The sequence below is a fragment of the Trachurus japonicus genome, chromosome 7, assembly GCF_045865225.1.
Source record: "Trachurus japonicus isolate A0001 chromosome 7, Traja_1.0".
Taxonomy (NCBI): domain Eukaryota; kingdom Metazoa; phylum Chordata; class Actinopteri; order Carangiformes; family Carangidae; genus Trachurus; species Trachurus japonicus.
Genome location: NC_140913.1, coordinates 31,486,933 through 31,514,095, shown reverse-complemented (window position 1 = coordinate 31,514,095; position 27,163 = coordinate 31,486,933). Strand labels below are relative to the sequence as shown.

The 27,163-nt window shown below is 43.1% G+C and overlaps 1 protein-coding gene across 4 annotated transcripts; it reads left to right on the top strand.

Annotated features, from left to right (window-relative positions):
* Positions 1 to 26,163, top strand: ccdc187 (coiled-coil domain containing 187). Of its 4 annotated transcripts, XM_085782872.1 has the most exons (13): positions 19 to 329; positions 1,485 to 1,576; positions 8,490 to 8,552; positions 9,092 to 9,230; positions 10,153 to 10,243; positions 15,782 to 15,860; positions 17,361 to 18,827; positions 19,332 to 19,459; positions 20,611 to 20,682; positions 20,786 to 20,920; positions 21,007 to 21,101; positions 23,659 to 23,753; positions 23,847 to 25,806. In XM_085782872.1, exons 2-13 carry the CDS (start codon positions 1,528 to 1,530, stop codon positions 24,005 to 24,007), a joined length of 2,574 nt encoding a protein of 857 aa, XP_085638998.1. In that variant the 5' UTR covers positions 19 to 329; positions 1,485 to 1,527; the 3' UTR covers positions 24,008 to 25,806. The 4 variants fall into 4 exon arrangements, with proteins under 4 accessions (XP_085639001.1, XP_085638998.1, XP_085638999.1 ...); XM_085782875.1 differs by lacking the exon at positions 8,490 to 8,552 and having other exon boundaries at positions 1 to 329; positions 23,847 to 26,163; XM_085782873.1 differs by lacking the exon at positions 19 to 329 and having other exon boundaries at positions 1,457 to 1,576; positions 15,782 to 15,867; positions 17,371 to 18,827; positions 23,847 to 25,798.
* The last annotated feature ends 1,000 nt before the right edge of the window (positions 26,164 to 27,163 follow it).

The following is a 27,163-nucleotide window of genomic DNA, read 5'->3' as shown; positions in this document are numbered from 1 at the left end:
CCACCCTCGCTTCCCATCAGGAGCCTCCGTCCGTCCGTCCGTCCGGGGCTTTTGTTTCATTGATGAACAACAACAATAAAACTCACGCGGAACGGACGTTAAAAACGGTCAAGCACAAGCTGCGGTCGTGACGTTGTTTGTTTGTTTTGTGGGTACGACGAAAAAGAAGAGAGGAAGAGAAAGAAGGAAAGGAAGACAGAGAGACAGAGAGACAGATAGAGGGGGACGACTGAAGTTGACACTGTGCTGTCATCTCGGCTACTTGTTGAATAGGCTGTTGTTGTGTGGAGTCGTGGACATAACACGACACAGAAGCCTGCTGGGAACAGGTAGGTTGTTCAACTTAAAAACTCTTTTGGTTGATTGTCTCTCTGTTGGATTTATTTATCTGTACTTTGCTTCGACAAACAAACAGAAGTAGCCTCTTGTTAATGTACAGTACATAGCGTAATTTACATTAAACTGTAGTATAGCCTGTAGCTGTGTTATTACTGTCAACAATGAAGGAGTTTCAGCAAATGAGTTTGTTCACTTTAGTGAATGAATGAATGTCACTGAGGTTAAACTAGTTTTAGTTTATTAGTTTATTAAGGGACAGTGTGCAAAGACATTAATCATTTGTAGAAAATGAAGAGATGGTTGCACCAGATTTAACGTTAGCTCACAGCTAATTTCCATCTGCAGTCCCAACGTATAACGTACAAAAATACACAGAAAACACAGACCACAAACTACTACACAAGGCTGATACACATAGGATGACACAAATAGACAGCAGACAATGTATAGACAATACAGAAACACAGTTTCCACATCTAAAAAGACCAGATCAAGTGCAATACATTTGAGAAAGGTGTACCCTATCCTATGTGATCAATGGGGGAAAAAAAGAAGCTAAGTCATACATGATACAAAATACGATAAAACTTTTTAAAATTCCCCAATTCCTACTTCACAAGATTGCATTGAATGCCTATGCAGTAATAGGCTACTAAATAATAAGACATGAGACTTTTTATTAATCCCACGTGTGGGAAATCCACTTGCAGCAGTAGCACAGAAGTGCAGGACACATAGAGAAAGTATGCAATAAAAATATAAGGACTTCACTGTACAAAAACATGTACTGTTATGTACAAGATATTGTTTAAATAGAGAAAAAAACATATAAACATGTTTGATGCACAGTAGAAATATACAAGGATAAACTATGCAAAAGAGAAAAACTTTGTAAATACAACCAAGTGAAGTAATGGAAAAAGTGGCTTGTGCAAAGGTGGCAGATCAGTAGTGCAATAATGTCAAGAACACAGCTAACAAGCCGTCTCTTTATGTACATGTGGGGTGGGGGTTGTGTGTGTGCGTGTGTTGTTCCACATTAGCTCCAGGCTCCACTTATTTTAGATAGATAGATAACAACCTCCATAACCCCCCTCCCCCCACCCCACCCCTCTCCCTCTCCTCTTCCTCTCTCTGGTGTCAAGGTCCTGTGTATCACCATGAGGCAGTGACGGCTCAGGGACAGTGATGGCCGAGCTGGAGATTGACCAGTCCAACCTTCCACGTGTCCAAGAAGGTAAGAGGAGCTCACTCCCCAAAAAAACTGGAGCCAGATCTTCCACACACACGCACACACAGAGAAAGAAAGAAAGACTTGTGTGTTAGACATATGTGCCACGCTTCATGCTCTGGTCTGGAGGAGAAGTTGTTTTTGTTCGGTCCCACCACAGGGATGGTCAGAGGTCAGGGTCAGCGACTGGACTGCAGACATGTGGAGCCTGAGGGGATTTAATGTTGGACTCAAGAGATGATGAGATGTATGACAACAACTTTCCACCTTTTTTTTTTTTTTTTTGCGTTAAACTTTGGCACCAAACGGCAGCTTTTCTTCTTCAGACCTAGAAGGGGCTTGGTATTGTTGAGTATGTTTTGACTATAGAGCAGCAGACACAGATACCGTCATGCAGAGATGTTTCTCATCATAGACAGGGTCTGGTGCACTAGGTGCAGATAAGACACGAGGAATGAGATCGCTCCTTGTTATCTGGGAGTTGTGGGAGAAGAAAGGGCTTTCACTTTCACATGAAGACTTGGACAGCAACTTAAGAGTGAAGTTTGATTTTTTTTTCTAGCAACACAAAGAACTGCTTGTTATATTCAATTTAAATTGCTCATTTATAATCAGTGTTGAAAGGTCTCTTCACTATAGACGACTATTATAAATCAGCTGTCCGGCATAATGCAGACATTCAAATACTGAGAAAGAGTGAGCTTTAGAGAGGAGAGCCACTGTGGAAAATCCCGCTGCTGAGCAAAATCCAAGTGTTTTTTCCATGGAAAGAAAAAAAATCACATAAATAGCAGCAATATTATAGCATTTTTTAATCTGAAAATGCATGCATGTAAAACTTTTGCAGGTAGGGAATGTCTAGGCTGAGCGTGTCCATACTAATGACGAGGATAGAAATAGGTCTGCATGTCTTTTATCAGGGGAGATAATTCAGCACTCCACTCTTGTTTCCACACACAAAGGGCACACTGTGCAGCTTTGCATTTTCATGCTTTATCGAGCAGTGGCTCAGCTCACAAACAAAGACAGTTGACAACAGCTATAAACTGCTCACTGAGACAATCGCCGTATGTAAATCAGATGTCTGTCTGGTCAATGTCATCCTTTCCCTCCCTACTCATCCTCACCCTCTTGTTTTCCACAGTCAGATTTGTCAAACCACCACGGCGCTGTGGCACGTTGGCATGTTTACTCATTGTCCCATTGTGAGTGTTTATGCTCCTGTTTCCCTAAGTAGCTGTAGTTTCCCCCGTGTTTCACTTCTCCTTCACTTTCCTCCTCATCCAAGAGTCTCAGCCAAGTCAGCGCTCTTTGTTTTCACTGCCCCCCCTTATCAGTTCCTGTTTTGTCCCTCCTCTGGTTGCTCCTGATATAGCTCAATGTGCAGGGGGAATGCAGCTCCCAGAGGAATTCCCCCGCCTCCCCCTTCCACTCACTCACCCACTCACCCACTCACCCACCACCATTCCTAATCTCACTCTCACCAACTGACCCAGAGTCCCACTCCACATTACCCCCACCCTCACCTCTTTTTTTTTTGTTCTCCATGACAATCTAGTCCAGTTCATGAGCTGGCTGTTTTCTATTCTAACACACAGAGACAGAGCTGTAGGATGGACACGCACTGCATGGAGGAATTTTGTGCAGAAAAAAGCAGCAAAGCAGGGAGGAGGAAAGAGAAAGAGAGAGAGAGGAAGAGAGAGCTCGTGGGCGGTTGGTGGGGGATTTTGGCTGAAAATAGCACCCTTGTCATTTTCTCCTTTTGCCAGTTTCTTTGTTTGGGAGAAAGCACTTGCTGCTGCCGCTGCTGCTGCTGCTGCAATCCAAGTGTCGGTGAAAGATGAAAGCGAAATATCTCAATGTCAGTGTTTGATCCCTCACGCTGCATAATTTTGTTTTGGATGATTTGCTGTCAGGTCTCTAATGTTGGTGGGAGTTTTTCAGCTTTTTTTTTGTTGCATCAGCGGTAGAGAGGAAAAGTGTAGTCACATGTGAATTCTTTTGTTTTTTTATGAGGATGAGATTTGCAAAGGGAGGGAAGAGCTTTAAAGAGGAACTAAGCAGGATTTCTCCGTGGCTATGCTACATTTTTGCCTTAATTAAAAAGTTCTGGACTAATTTTTATAGTTAACTACATGACTAGCGACTTGTTATGTACGAGGTACGAGTGCTCTCTGTCTTCCACCTGGTGTCTCACGGCTGAAAACCAACCTTTCAACATCAGTAAAGTTACTCGGTCGCCGCCCCGGTGTCCCAGCTCTCGTCTCTGCACACCGTCACACAAACAGCGCTCTGTAACCCCTAATCTTTTGTCTATGATGGTTAAAACTACACAAACACACACGCCGTAACATCGTATATGTTATGTAACGTTTTCCACCGCTCCATGTATTGATTTTCGCCGGCTTCTTTGTAAACAAATGCACATAGACGAGAGGAGCGGAAAAGCGAGCGGACTTGCATAGTTCCCCTTTAAAGAGGGACTAAGCAGGATTTCTCCCGTAGCTATGCTACATTTTTGCCTTAATTAAAAAGCTCAGGAGTAATTGTGATGGTTACCTACATGACTTGTGACTTGTTACGAGTGAGAACGGCGGCTCTCTGCCTTCCACCTGGCGTCTCACGGCTGAAAACCAACCTTTCAACATCAGTGTAGTTACTCGGTCGCCACCCCGGTGTCCCAGCTCTCGTTTCTGCACACCGTCACACAAACAGCGCTCTGTAACCTGTAATCTTTTGTTTATGACGGTCAAAACTACACAAATACACTTCTTTGTAAACAATGCACATGGACGAGAGGAGCGTTATAGCAAAACAGCGGAAAAGCCACCAGACTTGCATAGTTTCCCTTTAAAATAGGAAATAATTCACTTTGTTTTGGCTGTTTGGACTCTCAGGTCATGCAGGTCGTGGTTTCCTGCTTTGTAATTTCCCCCTTTCTCCCAGTCCCACTGCAGATCCAGCAGCCTGCCCTGCCTGCACACACACGCTGCTGGAAAACATACCGTGCTATTTAGAAAAATGTTACCCACTCATTTGTGTAGCTGTGCGCTCTTTTCCTAGACAATCTCACCCCTGAGTGGAGCTCAGCCCGTGGTGTTCAAATGCCACAGACAATTTCTGTTGTCTGCGGGATCTTTGATTCACTATCCTCTTAGGAGGCAGACACGGGCTCTTTTCCTTATTAAGGGGCTTACTATACCATACACACACACACACACACACACACACACACTGAACATATGTTTTTAGTGTTGGCCCTGAATGCCTCCTCCCTCCCTGTCTCTCAAAACCTGTTCAGCAGTCAAAATAACACACGCTCCTCGTCCCTCCCTGAGAAATGTAACGTGACCGTAGTTTAAAGGAGTTTGGAAAAACAAGTTATCCCACAATGCAGAGACACACCCCATGCAGAATGAAAGCTGTTTCCCTTTTCCCTTCATTAGTTCTTGTCTCTGAAATGGATTTAAGAGTGAACTCATGTTTTGAGCCATCAATTTGTCCTGTCGGATTAAAACCGAGCGTTTGACTTAATCTCTCCTCACTGACAGACTGGAAGCATAAGGGCAAGTCGCAGATCCATTTAGCGGATAGTAGTTAAGCTCCACGACAGGTGTAAGTGGTAATGCATGTGTGTCTGTCTTGGGGATGGATGGGGTTAAAACTCTCGGCGCGGTGTAAACGGACCCCTCCGATAGCCCACCGCCGCCGTCAGGCTGATTTCCATGAACTTTGACTGTTGAGCCCAGTAGACTGAGGCTTAATCTCTGTGGAGGATTTGGAGAAATGAGTTTTTAGAGAAGGAGTTTTAAGTTGACCACAATCATCATGTCATGTTTTTTCTTTTTTCTTTTCTTTTTTTCACTTCCTTGTTTTCAGACTGGGACAAAGATGGGACATCCTCAGTTTGTCTGGTTACATCAACTCAGACCCAGTTCTGCAAATGTGAAAATTAAGGATGTCACGATAGATTTTCTTGGTACGATCAAATATAGTCTAAATAATAACGAAGCTAATTGTTTACACAAAATATAGTATCTATTAATAAAGGACCAATTATATTCCCCAGGGGAATTAATTGTCATCTTTACCAAGTGTTTAAGTTTATTTTAATCTTTTTTTGTTGTTGTTGTTGTTTTTTATTACAAATGACATGCAAACTTTTCAATATATATTTCAACATATATTCAATGTTACATTAGGTAACTGGAAAGTGACGTATTTTGGAATCTTTGCGATAAATTAATTGTGGCGTTTAATAATGCAATTAATTGTGAAAGCAAGTAATCGTGACATCCCTATTGGAAATTTAACATTGCATTAAGCAGGCTCTTGTGATTCATGAAAGAGCAGAGGATTCTGCCGTTTTTAAAGCGGGAATGTGAAAACAGCGACAAGATAGGAATCAAGGAATGTCAAGCCAGTATGTGTCTTCTTCTGTGACTTTCCGTGAGTCACATGACAATAGAAAAAGTGGGTTGAATGCTGTTCTCACTCGGCCACACAGATGGTCACGACACTAGACTTTAAGCTCAACACATCACTCTTAGAATAAAGCTTCTTCTTCTTACCGTCCACGACAAACCGTCCAGCTCATCTCCAGCTAGTCAGTAAGTAAACTTCCAGCAGGATCTTTGCTCCTCTCTCAAACAAACACACGTCTCAGCTTTCACATCTTCTAGCAGACAGCAGAGCCATGTTTACATGGTGTACTGCTGTCTAACAGCAGAGCCATGTTTACATTCACAGCACACTAGATGCTCCTCTTATTTGGGATCCACTGTTTTTTATACAGTTGCTTTTAAATAAATTGGCCACTTTATAAGGTAACTCCTGCTCTGCCAAAAATTCTTTAAAGCTTTTACAGCTTTTTCAATTTTGTTTGCATTGTTTGAAATGTGCAAACTGAATTATATGTCAGTGTTATTGTTATTAGTTAAAGGTGGTTTAATACAGCCGGAGACTGCTGTGCATTTACACTGAGAGTGGTTTTATTTGTCCTCCTTCTTCACACACATTAGAGAAGAGCAGAATGCCAGAAATGCCTCTGAATATAATGTCGCCTCACAAACACATCATTAACTATGACCTTAATGCTACAACTGAATTAACACCTGCATGACAGTGTCACAGGCGGCCTGAACAATTGTGTTAGATTGCATTAGATTGTATATACCTCATAAAGTGGCCACTAATTGTACAACAGCATGTCAATATAACACCACTAATAATAATATAGAAATATGCTCCCGGCCCAACGTTAATGTTTGACTCATTAAAAGAGCTTATGTTGTTGCAGCATGAAGTGGATCTGGGTTAAGAGCTCAAACGGGCAATTATGAATAACATATGGCATTTATTTATGTCAGCCCATAAACTGGATACTCGGGTATCGTGAGCATTAAGCCACTGGCTGTAAACGTGGCGGCTGTGTGTGCAGACGCAACCCAGGCCGCTCTGATAGGCTCAGCGGAGGGATTATCAGAGGGACAGGTGTTTTTAATTGGCCCTAACCTCTGGCTCAAAGCTGCTGCTCTTCAGCGCCGTCGTTCTTTCTTTCCTTCTTCTCCTGGCAGCGCTGTAGAAAATCCAGCCCTTCTGGATTCCCCTGAAGAGAATCGGCGAGATAGCACGAAGTGGTCGTGTCAGTTCACACGGTGAGCTGTGTGTTTTCTGCAGAGATCAAGGAAGTAGGAGAAAACAGCTGGGCCCACGGTGCTGCTGCTGTCCGTCTGTGTTTGTTTTCTCTCCACTAACTTTTGAGTTTGTTTGACAGACTTTAAACACACGTAGGCCACGGCACATACAGACTGTAGTAGCTCATTAAAGCCTCCTGAAAACATGCAAGGCATGTTTATAGATGAGAGCAGCCGTCCACAAATGCAGGAGCTATTTAAACAATTGCACATAGAGTAATGCAAATCTATGCATATTCACCATCATATGTTAGTGGTTTTAAACAGCTTTCAAGTTGTAACAGACCAGTCAACTATCTTGCTGATTTTAGCCTTTTGTTTCTGCCTCTGTCAACTTCCTGACAAAAAAAAAAGAACAAGGCTCGGAGAGCGTTAATGACATGAAACCGATATGTTTTATGACTGTGTCTGGCAGCAGGTGGCCAGACTGTGGGATCATGGGATAGGGAAAACAGAATGACTGGATATGGGCGACCAGACAGAGCTGCTGTATGGAGAGCTCTTTGTTAAAGCCCGTGGATTTACAGCGGCCTTGTTGATTTCACTCCACATACATTTGTGCCATCTGCGCCGGCTTTTCCAACACAAATGGTTGCAGGAGAAGTTTGCATCTTCATTTGGTAGTCATAGTGAGTTGAGTGAAGTGAGGAAAACAAGTGCATCTACTTCATCCTTTCAAGTCACTTTCATTCTAATGGTTAAATTCGGGAACATGCACACTGGTTATTGCCTTTGTTAGGATGTGGTGGATCTGCTGCAGCTACTGAACTCAGCAGCTCTGGGAGGGCAGCAATAATTGTGGCCACTTGTGTGTTGTTGTGCAGCCCTAGAAGCCTGTTATGATCAGGATTTTATGAGTCTTTTTCTTTGGGAACTTTTTTTTCTAAACGAACAGTTAATTCATGCCAGAGTGGTGGATGGTGGTTGTTGTTGTGTTTTTATAAAGTTTTAAAGGGCACTGCTCCTCTGTATTTGTCTGTGTCGTATAAACACACCACACTTATATTGTGTTGTTTCCCTCCAGACACAACAGCTTTTACAATATTGTCTCTTCTCAAGCCGCCCCGAGAAAGAAAGTGAAATTGAGGATGTGTCATTTTTTTTTCAGTTTCTGCTAGTGCTCGCCTTATTAAATATTTCCACCCCCTCTCCTCCCCATTCATTTTTGAACACTCGGAAACCTTTGGTTGTGATACTGAAGTGCTCGTATCCTCGTGTTGCAGTGTGCCAGTGTTTTGCTGTGCTGGAGGATGGAGCGTTGGCACACAACCTGCAGGAGCAGGAGAGTAAGTACAGTGTCAACCCACCATTTAACACACTACAAACATGTAGTACTTTGTGTTATGTGGTCTGCCTCACAGTCCCATTCAATCACCACCTTATGTGTCATGGGGCTTCATCGTGAGGTGTTTTGTTTGAGAACCCAGCTAAGCATTATACTACAAATTACAGATTTACATTAAAGCATACTTTAGTAAAATGCTGTGTTTTGTTTCATGGCTCACCAAAGGCACCCTGGGAAACCTGTGGTAGTGACACTGAACATGTTTTTATTTAGCTGTTGGCTGTAACAGTCATAGCTGTGGTATGTCTTAACAAACAAAGTGACATATAATTTGCTGGCTGTTTTTAGGAGTGGACAGACTTGTCACAGAGCGCATTTAGAATAAACACAGCAGAGATGAACACTCAGAAGAAAACAGATTTTAGACTGGAAGTTAATAGAGTAATTATTAATCACATTAATCTGGTGCACACATGGTCCGTCACTGCCACGCATCTGATCCTGGCACACTCTCTCTCCCTTCTGCCTTTTCCCTCGCAGTCGAGCAGTACTACACCACCAACATCCAGAAGAACCAGCTGGTGCAGAACGACATCCGTGTAGCCAAGAGGCTGCAGGACGAGGAGGAGGAGCAGCAGGCCATGCAGAGCGCCATCTTGAGGCAGACTTCCAGACAACTGTAGGTGACCCCCGCTGCCCTCACACTTACTGTGACACAGCCCATAATGCTGCAAGACTAAACGTCACTGCATGAGCTCATTGATTCCAATAAACACCCACTGATGATGCATATTTACTGGGTTTTAGTCGCCACTGAAATCTACACAGAACTGTGTAAATTGTGTGTATGTCATTTAGATTCATAGTGTTTATTCATGGTACTGATGTTGTTTATTGGCATGAGTCTGATGTGAGACGCTGTAAATCAGTAATTTAAAATTTAAAGGGACATTGTGTAACTTTTCCTGTTATCTATTCACGAAAATCGATTATTTGGTTCAAAAGTCTGTTTTTCATTAATCAGTAATCCCCCCCATCAACAAAGTGAAGTGTTACTTTCAGCTCTGAATTTGCCGTTCATATCATTCATATCTACATGGAGCGGGTAAGCTCGGTGCTGGCTGCCATGTGGTGTCGCCATGTTTTTACGTTCAGTGGCAGCGTGACGGTAGGAAACCACGGAAACTCAGCGGAGACACCGGAGCTGTCGGCTCAGGTCGAGGTGGCATCTGTGAAAAGTCACCGCGGTAACGCAGTGAGGAGGAATGGAGCGTTACACTGATGCTGCATTCACCTGCAGTCGGGCAGACGGCCGTCGGTAACAAACCAGATGTCATTTTAGTCACAGAAGTCGAGGGAAAGCCGGTAAAACGTGGGTCAGGTAAACAATACGACATCACCATGACAACATATTGTCACTTGTTTACATAGAGGCTTGTTTATGCCGTTACGTGCAGCGGCTGTCGTCCGTCTGCCCAATTTCACGTGAATGCAGCATGAAAAATACGATTGAGTTGCTTGCGATATACAACCGCAACGCTAGATGGGAGTAATTTCTACACAATGTACCTTTAACCCTAAATTTCCTTCCTCTTCCTTAGAGAGGAGGAAGACTTTGAGTACGCCCGCGTCATTCAGGAGGAGATCCAGCGGCGTGCGGAGGAGGCCCAGAGGAGGGAGCAGGATGATGAGGTGAGGACACCGATGCTCATGGAGTTTATTCAATTTACACTTAGTTTGCGTTCCTCTGATCAGTGCTATGAAAGAAAAATGTCTCTAAAGGGGGAGTTCAACTGTGAATTACAGTCACGTGGCTCATTTAAACAGTTTATTTTATACTGTTTTCTAAGAGAAACTCTCCACAGCCCTCCCACAGTGAACAAACACACCAGTCATTTTACTGCCTGTTCTCACCTTGATGTCACATGAATCTGCACCTACTCATCTATTATCCACCTGCCGCCCACCTCGGTGTGAGAAATCTTTTTAAACTGGAAATCTACACACATCAGTGTCTGCGTGAAACCATTATCTCTCAGTCACACGGTTTCTACTTACCACACTGAAAGTAAGCACACTATATCATGCCAGACAAAAGCGAGCCTTCAATGCACAAAGATATTTGCATAAAATGATTCATTTTTTTATTGCCCACAAGACATATGTCACTACACAGTCTACAAAACAGTCGGTGCACAGATACTTCAAACTCAATATGCATTGTGTCCTCTTTTACAGTGCACAACAAATAAACAGTTGCTGCTTTTGTGTGGATGACAAGGAGCTTGTGACTCAGCTAACATCCCCCATGTGCTTGCTTACTCTCTACTAGTGACACAGAGTAACAACATTTAACACTTAAAACATTACTCAGTGCCCAGAAGACAATAAATCCGGTTTCATATCTCTTTGTGGTTTTATCATGGTAGCTGTAGTAATATAGAGACCAAAAACATGCGTCACCACGGATGACTGATACAGAGAAACCAGCTTGAAAATCAATATTCCTCCTGCCTTGTGGTGTCATGTCTAAATTTAAAACTCTTTAATATGTTTAAACTTGGCTTCGAAACTGAATTCTGTCTAATAAGAAGACTCAGACGTGACAGCGAAGTTTGTAAAGTGCAATATTTTTTAAGGGATTTGCTCCTGAAAGAGGAACAAATCCTTTCCCGTGGGTGTCGAGTTGCTGTCAGTAACCGGAGCAAAGCGAGGCGCTGTGTGAACAAGTTCAACGTTAGAAGGAGGCTGTAATAAAACAGAAACCTGGAGAAAACCACCACTGTTGAGTAATACACCATACCAGGTGTATCTTTAAAGTATCAAATCCTCACTGCGGGCATTATAGCTGACTGTGGAAAGACAGTTGTTTCCCTAGCAGACAAAGTAGCTGTATTAATTCATATAACAGAAATATGTAATGGATTTAATGCAGAAGCCTGCATTAAGTGTGTCATATGGTGTACAAAGCAGAAAATGTCTGCTAGTGACGGTAGAGTAATGATTTTTTTTTGTATCTTTAACTACAGCGCCGTGTGTGCAACATGAAAGCCTGGCAGCAGAATTACACTTAAACAAAGTGAAAAGCACATTAATCACACCGGCTCATGTGGCACTCGGGACACGCTTGTATATCATTTCATTATGAGCCTGTTAACCAGCAGGTGAGGGAGTATCATATGGTTCACTTTGCTTTCTCTCAGGACATGACTGAGTCCGTAATGAATAGCGCCGGCAAAGTGCTGCTCGGAGCCTCTGATGTGCCCGCTGTGCCGTATGAGCGCTGTATGAGCAGAGTCAGCTGTTCAACAAGAGACACACAGCCTGTCAGCTGCCCATCTGGATGATGGCTCAAGCTATTTCCATGGCGGTTGATTTGCAGACATGGACCATCAACCTTACTCATACAAAGTGCACTCGTGTGTGTGCACGATTATGTCTCACTGAATTTGCACAGTCGACATGTGTGCAGTTTCAGGAAGAGACATGTTAACTAGAACATTATATAAGAGTTAGTGCTTAATTAAGAGGGTTGATAAATCCTAATGACACTGCAAGTTTGCTTTGAGGATAATTAGTGACACTCTTTCACAGTGATATCTTAGATATTTTTTTTCCATGTTAGCAGTGCAGCTGTAGGGATGGCCCACCACTTTATCCAGAATGAAATACTGTATCTCAGCATCTGGAGTGATGGATGGTCATGCAATTTAGTACAGACATTCATGGTCCCCTGAGGACTTTTAACTCCGATTTACCCTCTTGCACCGTCCTCACAGTGACATTTGCGGTTTTGAGTGAAATGTATTGATTCATTTTTGATTGATTGCCATGAAACATGATACCACCGCTCTCCACCACCATGTGAAAATGTACTGTGGTTAAAGGGATAGTTCAACATTTTGGCAAATTGGCCCATTGCCATAATCCCTATAGTCATAGCAGTAGATTTGTTACCTTTAATTGTCGGTGAAAGCTATTTTTAGAACGGTGGAGCAGCTGCTCAGAGCTACGCTACAGAGGCTGATAGGATTTCTTAGTTTCCCTCATCAAACTCATCAAATACACAATCCAGCAACTCCAAAACGCTCTGGTGGACAAGTTGTGACCTGCACATTCACCACGCTATGAGATAATAACAGAACGTTGTTTTAGAGGTAAATTCATGCAAAACCGCTGATGCACGTTCCCGTAGGAGGCAGTTTTTCAGCAAACAGCCTCTGTATTTACCTCTAAAACAACTCTGTCTGGTAACGTTCTGTTGTTATCTCATAGCGTGGTGAATGTGCAGGTCACAACTTGTCCACCAGAGCGTTTTGGAGTTGTTGGATTGTGTATTTGATGAGTTTGATGAGGGAAACCAAGAAATCCCATGAGCCTCCGTAGCGTAGCTCTGAGAAGCTCACGGCTCTGCTCCGCCGTTCTAAAAATAGCTTGCACCGACAATTAAAGGTAACGAATCTACTGCTAAAACTATAGGGATTATGGCAATGGGCCAATTTGCCAAAATGTTGAACTATCCCTTTAAAACAAATTACATTCCATCAACCATTGCGGTATTTTGTACTACATAGTCACCAGATCTCAACCTACTTTTGAGAATGTGTGAGACTGTGCCCTCCATCCTCATCATCAAAGTACTACATTAGGGAATATCTTTTGGAAAAATGGTAGAGTTTAGTCTAGAAGAGTCCAGTAGAGTTTGTAGAATAAAGGTGAAGAAGCTGATCTGAACAGAGCTGTTTGAGGCCCTTCACCCTACTAATGGACTATACAGGTTTTTCCTTTAATATGCCACTCGTCTGTAGCTCTGCTGCTACATGACATGACTCCCACTTAGGTTGTAGACTCGTATTTTTACTCCTGAATACAGGCATAACAGTACATTATAATATAACCTCTATTTTGAATCCCTCCAACATGTAATGTTTTAATCACAAAACAACAACTATTCATCTTGCAAGGCAGCCATGTGCTTCCCATCAGTCACGTCTCCCTCGTTCCTATTTTCAGACGTTCGTTCATTCAGTGTTTGTTTTATCACTCTGCATTTTACACCTTTCCTCACACTAGTTTTTGGACAAAATAAAGATCATCTGCCTGTGTCCACCAGTAGAAGGGTTGAGCTGTGTAACTCCACCACCAACTGGTGCTGAACGTCACAAGGCTGCTCCAGCATAATATTTTCCTTTACCCTGCAGTTTCCTTTTTAGAGGAGGGAGGCCGCCTTGAACGGGCTCATAAAAGCTCCTTGTTTGGAGGGTGTGAGGTCAGAGAGGCTGTGGGGTTTATTCATTATTATTAAAGGGGTTGAGTTCAAACAGTGCACTCAGTTAAACAGTAAAGCCTCATTTACCTGCGGGGTTAAAAGTCACACCAGGTAATGCAGCGTTGACTACATCTGCTCCTGTGTGGGAGTAAAAAAAACGATTTTTTTTTTTTACGAGTGTCGATGTTTGGATCAGGTGATGAACTATTAACACTCCCATTAGCCTAACTTCCTTAATGACTGGCTGATCAGAGGTGTTGATTCAATATTTGCCTCCCTGTAGATTGTCTCTTTAATTAAGGAACAGAAGGCGCCAGCTTGTGCAGTTTTAAATGCCAGATCCCTGTGGCACTCCTCGCCTAACCTGCCATGGCAAGCTGCTAATTATCTGCTGATGCTGGCAAAGCGGCTGGCTGACACAAACGCCCTGATTGCAAGGAGCTGAAAGGAGCTGCGTTAGCTCGAAGTTATGATTTATGTTGCGAACGCAGCCTACAGAGAGAGGTATTTCATAGAATTCAGTGTGAGAATTTGCTGATTTGTGGGGAACATTATTAGACCTGGCCTTTCTTAGAAAAGCGGCACAGAGACGTGGGTGTGGTGTGGTGTGGGGTGTGTGTTGGGGTGGGGGCTCGGCTTCAGATCGCAGACAAGTATAGCAGCGCTGGTGAGAGCAAGGCATTCCCCAGTGACAAGGTGTTACTTATAAAGTGACGCAGTCCTGTTGACCTGCTTCCGTTGGCATTTTCAGCCCCAGAGGTCGTCAGCGCTGAGGAGATGAAGAGTTTGCTTGTCTCATGTGGTCTTGTAGTTTCCATCCAGTCTGCCACTGTCGCTGTCTGAAATACTCTGGTTTGGTTTGGTCACACACAGGCCGGAGCTTTGTGTCGGAGAGCCACTAATAAGATCTCAGATCATCTCAACCCTTAGCAAAAAGTAGTTTATTAAAGTGTACTACAAGTATACTCATTTTATACTAAAACTGCGGCAGTATACTTGAAAGTGTACTTTTGAAAACTTAAAATGACCTATAAAGTATACTTTAATAAACTAAAATATGAACTAGAAGTATATACTTAGTACACTAGGAGTATATAGATGAGTGTACTTGTTGTATACTTGAAAGTGTACTTTTGTAAACTTAAAATGATTAAAATTTTATAAACTTATAATGTTTCGATTTAGTCCGAAGAAGTATTAAATTAGTATACTTTCTAGTATGCCACAAGTACATGGGCCATAGTATACTTGCTATACTTATACTTGTAGACGAGCCAGATGTAGCTCACACTGCCATTACATGAGATGTGTTCAAACTGGTCTGAGTCTGAGTTTGGTTCATGTTACATTTGTGTTTTTACTTGAACTCTAGTGATGTACAGATGAAATCAAAGATGCACAAGTAGGTTTAAGGCCAAAGAAGCGGATGAAACATCTACAGAAGAAAAACTATTCATCCAAATAGTTGTGTTGTCTATGTGGTGTAATGACACTAACCAAAAAATGAAAACTATCCTCATGGAATGAGAATGAATTTCAGCAATGAATCAAATTTAACAACAACAACAGCAACAAAAAACTACATTTCTTGTTTAATTTTAGTCACAGACTCATGCTCAGTTGTCTCCTTGGTTATTTTTCCACAATATGTAATGCTGCCACCTGCTGGTTGGAAGCAGCACAGCACTCAACGTGTCTAATAATAAGTTAGTTCAACCTTTGTTTGCACAGTCGTTCCAGCCTGAGCAGCATCTGTGTTACTTTAAACGGCTTAATTACACAGTTAGAAAAATATAAGTTGTGAATTTTTTGCTCAAAGCGCAAAAAAAGAGCCCGACTTGTCTTTGTTTTTGTTTGCTTATTTAATCTCTCTGTAATCTCAAAATGCCATAAATTCCTGTCTAGTTACTCATTATGGTTTCCAAGTCAAACGAGTAATCAGTGCCGTCTTGTCTCTACAGGAAATAGCGAAACGAATGCAGGAAGAGGAGGAGCAGAACATCAGGAGGAGGAGCAGAGGGCAGGGGGGCCGTGGTGAAGGTACAGAGTTGCTGTGTTTTATTCCCTCTATACTTAGGTGGCAGCATTAGTAAGAAATCCCGACATAATACAGAATCATTGAAAAGAAACAAGCTGATTTCTCAGGGGAAGATGTACTGGTGTGGGCGGAGTTGTGTTTTGTTTAGATTTCTCTCTGTATATATATATATAATTTGATGTGTAGATATTTGCAGTTATTTGCTGCACTTACAGTAGGACAGGACCCAGACCCAGCTTAGCTTCTGTCTAACCACGCCTTGCTCCACTGCTACTGCTCACTATTGTTGTATGTGTCACTCTCCACAGACAAAACAGCATGAGCAAAGCATGATCCACATACAGTAGCTTTTACACTATATTCATCTCTCTATTAAAGGAGAATTCCGGTCATTTTTGACCCCTAAATTGTTTTCCTGATGGTCACCCAGTGTTGGGGGGAGCAAAAAACCCAGCTAAAATTGATGCAGGCAAACCGGAGTTACACCGGAGCGACAACAACGCTAACCCATGGGGGCAATTCTTTCAACCACAACAAACACTCAGAAAACGATCAAAAACAGGTCGGAGATATTTTGGACATCACCACTGCAATGCTCGACCGTTTATAAAGAAATCATCACAACAAGGAAAAAGTGTTTGTTTCTGTGGCGGGGAGAGCAGGCGCTCTGCGATCGGATAGTAATGTCTTTCCAGGATGTTTCAGAGTTCAGCTATCTGAGGTGAGGGACTACATGCAAAAACACAAAGTTACTGTTTATACTGTACACTATATGACTTCAGTGGTGTCTCTAAGGATTCGAGTCATGTACCATAGATATTTGATTGTTTTTTGAGTGTTTGTTGTGGTTGAAAGAATTGCCCCCATAGGTTAGCGTTGTCGCTATCCCTAGCGCCGGGTAGCCATGGTGTAACTCCGGTTTGCCTGAATCAATTTTAGTCGCGTTTTTTGCTCCACAACACTGAGTGACCATCAGGAAACGATTTAGGGTTCAAAAATTACAGAATGGGCTCTATGCACAGCTCCACTACTTCCTGAACTTAATGCTGCTCCTTCATTTCCCGTCTTAAATCATTGGACAAACTGATTGATCCAGGTGTGTCTGACCATTGTGACTACTCAGACACACCTGGATTAATCAGTTTGTAATGTTAGACAGGAAATAAAGGAGATGGTTTAAGTTCAGGAAGTAGTGTAGTTGTGCATAGAGCCCATTCTCTTTTAAATATTGTGCTCCGTATCATTTGCATGCATATAACATGTTGTCTTTTCTATTGTCTATTATGCATGCCAGACAGTGTATCTGTATTAATATGTATGCATTTATTGGAACGCCTCAGAGGCGTCCAAACACATTTATATGAATTATGAAACACAGATTTCTGCTTCAGTGACATGCAGCTGTTTTGAATGCCAGTGTTACCTCGTCATTAACAGCACTCGCTAACAGCCTCACCCTCCCTCCCTTGCTTCTGTGTTTGCATGTTTGTCATCACTGAAAGGCAGCGCCAGTGATACAGCAGCACTCGCATCCACACAGCAGCAGCAGCAGCACACACTCCAACAAGGAGAGGAGGAGGAGGAGGAGCGGCTGCAGTCGCCTCCCGACACCACCAGGTGGCGATGTTCCTCCTCTCACAACAACCACTCACACTCTGCCGCCGCCGGGCCTCGGGCTGACTCCCCCAGGGGACCGGCGGCAGCTCAGGAAAACACAACTTCATGGTCAAACCAAGGACACGCAGATTCTATTAGGCAAATTAGGAGCGAGTTGAGAGTTCCTTTGAGTGAGGATTCAGAGGACTCAGACACGGAGCTCTCTGAAATACTCTCCGTCTTGTCCCAGAGAATGTATGCTGAAAGACGCAACACAGCCACAGCGCCTCCTCCTCCTCCTCAGCGGCGGGCCTCTTCTTATCATCGCCCGCAGGAGAGAAGCTACAGAAGTCTCGGCTCACGCAGCCGGAGCTTCACAGACGAGCTGAGAAGATGGGAGGAAGAGGGGGAGGAGGAGGAGGAGGAGGAGAGAGGAGACGACTATTATGATAACGGCGGCAGAGAGGAGAGGAGGCCGAGGAGTCGGGATGAAGGAAGGAACCTCAGAGAGAAGAGAGAGTATGATGGCGAGCGCTTCGGCGAGAGAGATCAGGACAGAGACGCTGAGGTTCGAGAACGACGGTGTCGCCGCAGCGAGTCCGTCCGGCTGCAGCACGACCGGAGCCAACACCGCCACAGAGACCTGACGAGAACCTGGAGCTGCAAAGAGAACCCCGACAGACGCGTCCACTTTCAGGACGACGGCAGGGGATCGAACCGGCGGCGGGACGACAGCAGCAGCAGCCAGGTGTGGGCGATGCTGGGCCAGGTCCTCAGAGAGCGCGGCGTGCCGGTGAGGCTCGGCGGCGGCAACGGCAACGGGGCGCCTCTGCAAATCAGGCCTCAAAGCAGAGACAGCCAGGTGCTTCACGATGGGAGCGAGGTCTCCCACGGCGACGACTCCCAACCACATCCACATCAGAGGGCCTTCCGGAGAGCCGCGACCAGCAGGCACAGTTTCCATGGAGACATCAGGGAGAGGAGGAGACCGTCACGCCGAGAGAACAGCGGGAGAGATCACAGAGAAGACGGAGACAATGTGGAGCACGCCAGAGAGGTTTATGAGATTAGTAGCAGGAGAGACTCGTATCTCGGTAACGGAGACAGGGGAGAAAGCGGAAGACGGAGAGAGCAGCGATACGATGAGGAGAGGGAGAGGAACGCACGAGATCGCAGGGTTGAGAGGACAACGAGCGAACGCAGACAAGGCCGCAACGCCGTAGTAGAACAAAGGTTAAGCTCAGAGGAGCAGCAGGCGGAGAGGAGGGTGGAGTGGCCGCCACGGAGAGCGCCACAGCGGAGCCAAAGCCTCCTCAGCAGCAGCAGCAGCAGCACGGCTCCAACCAGGGATAGGTCGAGGCTCATGGCAGCAGGTAACAAACCCACCAGAACTGCAGCCAATCTCCAACCTGCAGAAGGGAAACGCTTCCTGTGTGTCTTCATCTGCTGCTCCTCTCAGTCATTTTCTCCTTCAATCGTCATCTAATCTGGACAAAAAGTGGTTCTTTGTGGTGGTGCATTGTGATTCGGGGTCCTGGGTTTCCTTTTTCCATAACTTTTTTTAGTTTCAGTACTAGTCCTGAAATGATCTTCTCCCGTGTGTGCTTTCATTTTCGTCTTCCATCGCCAAATCTCTTCTTGAGTGTTGATGTTGTGACAAACTCAAATAGCATGGAGTGGAGGAACAGGCCTGTACACGCTGCCTGCATCCGATTATGAGTTTTCATTCTTAGTGTGCGTCTCTTTCGCTGTGATTAAATGATTCATCACTGATTTCCTCTGATAATGCGCTCCACGCTCTTTCGTCTTCGTCATAATCGCTTCAGTATCTGTCGTGTGATTTCTGACACCATGAAATGAAACTCGTCATCCCTCAGGAATGCCGCTGCAGCTGCAGCCGGAACCAGCTGAGGCGGGCCTGGACCTCGGGGAGCTGAATCAAGTCCTGAAAGATGAAGAACTCGCCCGCAAGCTGCAGGAGGAAGAGGAGAAGCTGTTGAGGAGGGTAAGTGAAGTGATCTGAGAGGTGATCGTGATGCGACACTCATGGACAGCCATAGAAGAACGGAACAAGCTACCTGAAACCCTGAAAAGCAGAACAAACAAACTATTTACATTTCTCTCATAATTTAAAACAATGGCTACTGGATAACCAAAGTTCAGTCAGACAACTCTGAAATGAGAACAAATAATTTATTGAGTATAAGCATGCAAGCTGAAGCACAGCATAGTTAGCATATTCTTGAGCGTGGTTGCAGCAGGATTGATTGGAAGCATTGCAGCTGAAGCACAGCATAGGTATCCTAGAGCATGGCTGCAGCAGGTTTGGCATCAGGCTCTGTCTCAGTTATTCGTTCCCTGAATGATCTGGTTTGCCAGACATTACAGGGAATGAAGCAGACCCCCCCGTACCAGGGGATCATAGAGACAGAGCCCACAGGTGGATGCTGGGGAGGAGGTGGGTTTGCAAAACCTCATGGGCAGCAGCAGCAGCAGCAGAGCAGGAAATAGCAGCGGCAGCAGCAGCAGCATAGCCAGGGATGAGCAGGTAAACTGGGGGGTTTAAATAGCCCGCCCTATTTGGAGGAGGAGGGCATGTGACTGATCAGCTGATCAAGATGGGTGCAGCTTGAGTTGTCTGCCTGAACTAGCTCCACAGGCTTCGCATCATTTGCCAGCACGTTTAAAAGCAGGGCACTTGTTACTCAGTTAGTCTCTTAAAAAATGTATTTTAGTACCTCTTAACACACTCAATTTATGGAATTATCTTAAAATCTTATGAAAAAGGAATTGTGGAATTTTTAAATGTTTTATCGTATTTTCTTTCCATTGATTATATAGGATAGGGTACACCTTTCTCAGGTGTGTTGCACTTGTCTTTTTAGATGTGGAAACTCTGTTTCTGTATTTTCTGTCTACTCTTGTATAGTAGTTTGTGGTCTGTGTTTCCTGTGTATTTGTTATTACATGTTGGGACTGCAGATGGAAATTAGCTGTGAGCTGAATCTGGTGCAACCATCTCTTCATTTTCTGCAAATGATTCATGTCATTGCACAATGTCCCTCAATAAACTAATAAACTAAAACTAATACATCTGTGATTTATGAGAGGAAGGATACAGGAGAAGACACTCACTTCTTGTTCTTGTTCTCACAGAACTCCCAGCCGTCTCCGTGCAGCTCGTACCCGGAGGGAGACTTCAGAGCGGCGCAGGTGGCGCAGGATGAGGTAGGATGATGACGAGCTGTCGCCATGTCGTTGTCAGTAACGCCCGTATCTTCCCGTGTGAACATGCACCTCTGAAACGACACTGTGCTTTCCCGTGCAAAAGGAAATTGCGCGTTTTATGCAGAAGCAGGAAATTAAGTCGAAGCGGAGATCCCGTGAGCTGGAGGGGCCGGCGTCGTGGCGCGAGCACAGAGCGATGATCAGTCACCATGACAGACGGGCCGCGAGAGAGAGACAGGTACATGAATGTAAAAGATTGACATTCGTCTTGTTGTAATCTTTTGTTTGCAGTTGATGAAATAAATGACTCCGTTGTGTTGTCAGGTCCAGAGAGAGAGACTGGACTCGGAGGGTCTTCCCTCCCCCACCGAGGACTGTTCCCCGGAGAACCAGCCACCCAGTCCAACCTACACTTTACCGTAAATAGCCTCTACCTGAATTCCCATAAATTATCCTGATTAGGGTTGCAAAATTCCGGGAATTTTCAAAGTTGGAAACTTTCCATGGGAATTAATGGGAATATATGTGAATAAATCTGAAATATACACAATTCAAGGTTGGCCCTTAACAGGGAACTTAAATATAGTTGGGGAAAATATATTGTAGCATAATCTTGGCTAAAACAACCAGATTTAATGCAAGTTCACTTGAATATCTATGCTATTCCTCGATCACATGCACGCAGCACACTGCTACATGCACCATGCATTCCTCCATCACACGCACAGATGATTTCTTGAACCCTGGAGGCCACACTTTGTCATTTGACTTTTTCATTGGGTGGGGGAGGGGGGTGAGTAATATTTTACTTACCATGTTGTTGTTCAGTAAAAGAATTGATTGTTCATACAAGAATTAAAACAAAAAATTCAGAGCTTACCGGAACACTTCAGTTTGTTGATAGGGGGGGGATTACTGATTAATGAAAAATATACTTTTGAACCAAATAATCGATTTTCGTGAATAGATAACAGGAGAAGTTACACTTCCCATGGAAAGTTACTGGAAATTTTCCACCCCTTTGCAACCCTAATCCTGATTATATGCATTAAACTCTACTCTGATTATTTTTATTTTTTATTTATCCTTTATTTAACCAGATAAAACTCATTGAGATTTAAAAACTTCTTTTACAAGAGCGACCTGGCTAAGAAAGCAGTGTGCAAAACAACACCACAGAATTATAGATAGATATCACGTGACGCCACACAGCAGCCGCAGCCGGTCACAGCGCCATCTTGGGTACCGACTTCCAAAGGCAGTCTATGGGCTGTGACATCAAATCTCACAAAAAGAGTGGATAAACCTTTTTTTATTACATGGCTCTATTGAATGTCGTATTCCGATAATTTATTGATATTTCTGATATTTATTTACATCCTGATTTTGCATTTTACAGTCTGTTATTCCTGTTTAACAGATCGTTGCTAAGTAAAATACACCGTTGCTAGGGACGCCGCTCTGATTAGCGCAGCACAGATAAGAGAAACTATGCAGGATATTTACTTTCTGTTTCATTTTTACTATCATTAAACAGCTTGGGACTAATAGCGATGTTAGATAAATGACTAGTAACTTGTTACAGAGAGAGTGGAGGCTGGAAACACAGCTCTCCTCTTATCTCTGTCAGAGCGTCTGTGGCACCGCGAGTCCGCGACCGTAACAAAGTCCTTACGTCTCTGACAGTAATCTCTTGTTTATGACAGATACAACTACACAAATACATACATTGTAACATGTTACAATCAATCCGCTGATTGATTATTAAAGGCTTCATTGAAAACAAATGCACACGACCAAGGCGAGTGAGGAAACCAGCAGAGAAGTGACTGGACTTGCAGATTTGCTAAATGATGCAATTTATAAATCGATAAAAGTCGTATTTTGATCAACATTACATCTGAAATTAATAATTTCACTCTTAAGCCGTGTAATAAGCAGGATACTGTAGAGTTAGTCTGTGGTTATGGATAAATAAAGACTAAGACATCCTTCATCAAAACCCATACAGTCTAATGATCATAGCTGTGCCTCAGTCCCCAGTTGGTACCCAAGATGGCGCTCACAACAAGAACGTCACGTGACAGATAAGCATCTATACAAAGGTTATACACATTTACAAATTACAAATTACAGAGGGCAAGCACAAGAGTCAATGGATCTTCGTTCTCGATCCTTTAGGACTGATCTGAATTCCCCTGAGTTCGGCCAATGAGTTCAGTCAGTCCTAGATCCCTCTGCAGATCGTTCCAGCTTGAGGGGGCAGAAAATTTAAATGCCTTTTTCCCCAACTCAGTCCTGACTATTGGGACCTGCATCTGTATGATGTTCTGGGATCGCAGACTGTAATGGCTGCAGGTTTTACGCATGTATAGGCCAAGGGGGCAGTTGTTGGTCTGAAAAGTGAAGCTCACTTCCGCGTTCAAAAAACTGCAATCCCCTCGGCTTCCTCTGGGGGCTGGTGTCAGAAAGCAGCATTCTCCATAGACCCCCATGTTAAAATCGGCGACTTTACATCCTCAATAAACATGATCAAAGCCTGGTGTCAGAACGTTTTTTGGTCTCAATCGATAGTTTCTACCCCCGCACACACTCTGAGGGGGGTGAATTTTTATTACTTAATTTATAAACTCTACCATTTTACTGTTATTAGGTTAAAACTCTGGCCAATTAGGGCGCGGAAACGTTGAGTGACAGGTCCGAGCAGGTCCGTGGACAGCTGCTTCGAGGCCAGTGGGCGGGTTCTCGGCCGGCCAATCCAACATGGCGCTGTTCAGGCCGCCATGTTTGAGTCACAAAAACGACTCCCCAAAACCAATGGGTGACGTCACAGATGCTACGTCCATATTTTTTTCACAGTCTATGGTATAGGCACAAATATGGGGGGAGAAGACCAAGACTAGATTTATGTATAAAAGTCATCCAGTGGGAGAACCTGTGAACAAATAAAGAGGTATACAATTGTGTCACTTGCAGACAAGCGCAGCAGATCAGGAACATCGCCGAGGAGCTGGATCCGACGTTCCAGGCCCGGAGGCAAGACACAAACAGCCTCCGAGTCGGACAAACAGGTAAAGTCAGCACAAACAGTAGAGACACTCAGAATGAAACTTTTGGAAACAATGGCTGGATGTTCACTTCACATCCTTTTCCTTCCACTACAGGTCCAGCCTGTCAGTCGCCTCCCGCGCCGCACTCGACACTCGGCCTGCACGACTTCCTGGAAGAGTCCAGTCCGACTTTCATCCCGCCAACGAAGCGGCAAGCAGAGAAGTCAGGACGCCCTAAACCAAAAGAGAAGAAGGAGAACTGCAAGCAGCAATAACCATGTGTCCAGCAGCACAGTGTCCAGTTTGCAGGAGTGCAGTTTTATATCTTATAACACTAAAATATCAGGTCATTGACAGAGTTCTACCAGCCGCCCCCCAATAGCACTTTAGACCAGTGGAACAAAGAGAAAGAGCCGAGAGAAGTGACGTGTTTAGAATATTTCTTGATTTGAACACTTTGAACTCATGCTTTTTATCACTTTCAAAGGGAAATATAGGATTTATTGAGTTATCGTTTGGATTCTTCAGTGTTGAGTGTTTAATTTAAACAGTATCCATTATTATTATTGTATTCGTAACTTTTATTTGTCTTCTTTTTTTTTTTTTAGCTCATCACTACGACGTCAGTATCCACAATGTTGTGTGTGTATTTGACCTGCAGGAACTTCTGTAGAGTTTTGTGTTTGTTTTTTGTTTTTTTTATTATTATGTTGAGGATTTATTTCCACAGCAAATACAGTAAGAGGAACTGACCAAGGTCAAATAATTCATAACTTCCTTAGTATCACTATAGCCTTTCTAAATTTGTGCGGGTTTCGGTTGACTCCCTGCGTTGTGCACTATTTAGGAGCCACAGCTCAGATAAAAACCAACAGTCGATTTCATCAAGAAGAGAAAAGAAGAAGTTAGTGCAGTAACGCCTGAAACCTGAGTGAGCTGGTTTTTGGCATCAGAGTTGGTTTATCAAGAGTTTACACAAGCACCATGACAATCAAAGGAACTGAATCACTCCTTATTTAAACAGACATTTGCTGAAAAATACACAACACCTGTTCATCATTTTATAACTAAGTGCTGGTTCATATCCGAATGCAGATATGTCCAATTCATGAGCATGGCTTATGTTGAACCTTTCTTTATCTATTTTAAAGTCCAAAAAACAATTCAAGTGGGCCTTAAATCTTTGATTATTTGGTACAACAGCCATCTTGTGTTTTTGTATATTTTCACTCCAGGGCCAATTGTTTAATTATCACACTGCTCTAAGAACAAGAATTTGATTTTTACATTCATGTAACCGTTCTGAACTCTCTCTTTTATGTCTGTTTTGTTTTGTATAAGCATGTTATTCCCACATTTAAAACCTGCTTGTTTTTCTTTTCTTTTTTTACTAAAGACCTATGCCACTACGTATGAAGCTGCAACAAATAAAAAAAATATTTTTATTGGCTGCTTAAAAATGTCATAAAATACAAAACCATGTTTGTAGTACAGTTCATTCTGGGTTCTTTAAAAAGACATATTATCACAGGAATTTTTAAAAAAACATATAAAATTACAAATATAAAAACAAAAACATGAGTCAGGAAACAGTTAAAGGCGAGTAAAGTGCTACATTTCTAAACATTTGACTGTATAACTAACTTATGTTGGACTTGTGTAGTAACTCTTCTCAAGGCAGCACCTGCAAACTCTGTGGTCTTTGTTGGAGCGGTGACTCATACTGTGCGTCGTCACTGATACATTATTACTATAGGTGTGGGCTCACAATGTCACTATAAGCCCACAGTTGTATTTCTAAAATTTTCCAGTTCATAAGAAACACACACGCCTGCTGCAGTTTAGAAACGACTTCGTCTTACGTTAAGAAATAAAAAAAGAAAGAAGAAACAACCTTCATCTTGGACTCGTCTCACTGCCCACTCCACCGTGCTATAAGTAAAACTAAAGGGCAGTAGAGAAATGACTAAGAAGGAGGGGAGGTAGGGGAGTTTCCACATGACCCTTGAGATACATGTTTTGTCTCCTCAACATTTGCCAAGTATGTCAAACATGTCCTAAGGATTTCCCACGTGACTCACATTGAGGAATGTCAAACTCAAGGTGCAGCGATGACAAACCACATCTGTATTTTACAATCTACTGAGATAAACATAATATATGGCACCTGGGACTTGTTGACAATGACGCATGTCCCAGCTTGTTAAGTTAAGTAAATGCTGCTGCTGAACTTCAGTCTTAATCTCACTGGGGGAAAAAAGAAACCCAACAGCCCCATGTACTGTAGTTCTGTAGACTGGTTCCTAATCTGAATAGATTGTAGGATTATCTATTAACAAACAGGGAACTCCCCTTCGCTGGACTTTTCGAGACTACATGAAGCAATAGCAGGAAAGTCCATATAGTTCCCTCAACTGTGGAGTGGGAGACATGATATACCACACTGTATTTCTATGTAACAGCCTTGTTTACAATAATACACACAACTGAACTATGGTTATCCTTCATACAAATTACACACAGTAGTTGCCATAGACAAAATTAAATAACAGTAATAAACCAAAGACAAAAACACAGTACAAACAAATCACATTTCAACATGTAAAAAAATATATAATAACATTTTTGGTATTTGCTATTTGGTATTTGGTAATCCTTAATTAACGTTAGTACATTATTAAGCATTAATATATAAACTAATGTGTTAATTAATGCTGAGTATGCATACATAATTATAACTAATTACATTATTCAACTTTTATTATTACTTAATAATTTATTAACTGACTTTGAGTAGTAAACTTAAAGCAGAAGTAAGTGATATATTTGTGTTAATATAAGTCTTAAATAGTTCTATCTTCCGACAGCAATCACTTACATAGAGTGTTTGGACTGAAACACGGGTCTGTCAGTCACTCTGCTCTGCTCTGAGCCGAGGAGAAAACATTTATCGTATCCTACAGTTTTTATCCAATGAGGAGAGAGAACGGCATGCAGGGCTGTGTGTGCAGCCAAGGGACGCCGTGAATGTGGCGACGTAGGGACGAGGACTGTTATGGTGCGTTCAAGGAAACTCGTATTTTTCCGACCGTGAAGTGGTACCAGTTCGATCTGGTACGAGTTCACCGGTCGGAAGTTACGAGTGGCCGTTATAGTGACTTTCACCGGTAAAACAGGTCGGAAAAACACGAGTGGGTTGCCTGGAACGCTACAAAGTCGTAAGTTGTGACTTGAAGCTGTAATTTACGATTTCAAAAGCCTGCCTGGAACGCAGCATTAGCGAAAACGACCGGACCACTTACTTCTGCTTTAAGTAAATGAACTGCCTACTAATAGGCTACGTTAATTAATGTGTTTCCTAATCCTAAGTAATACATAATAATGATTGTTAATATATGTGTAAACAGTTAATTAATGCTTAATAATGTACT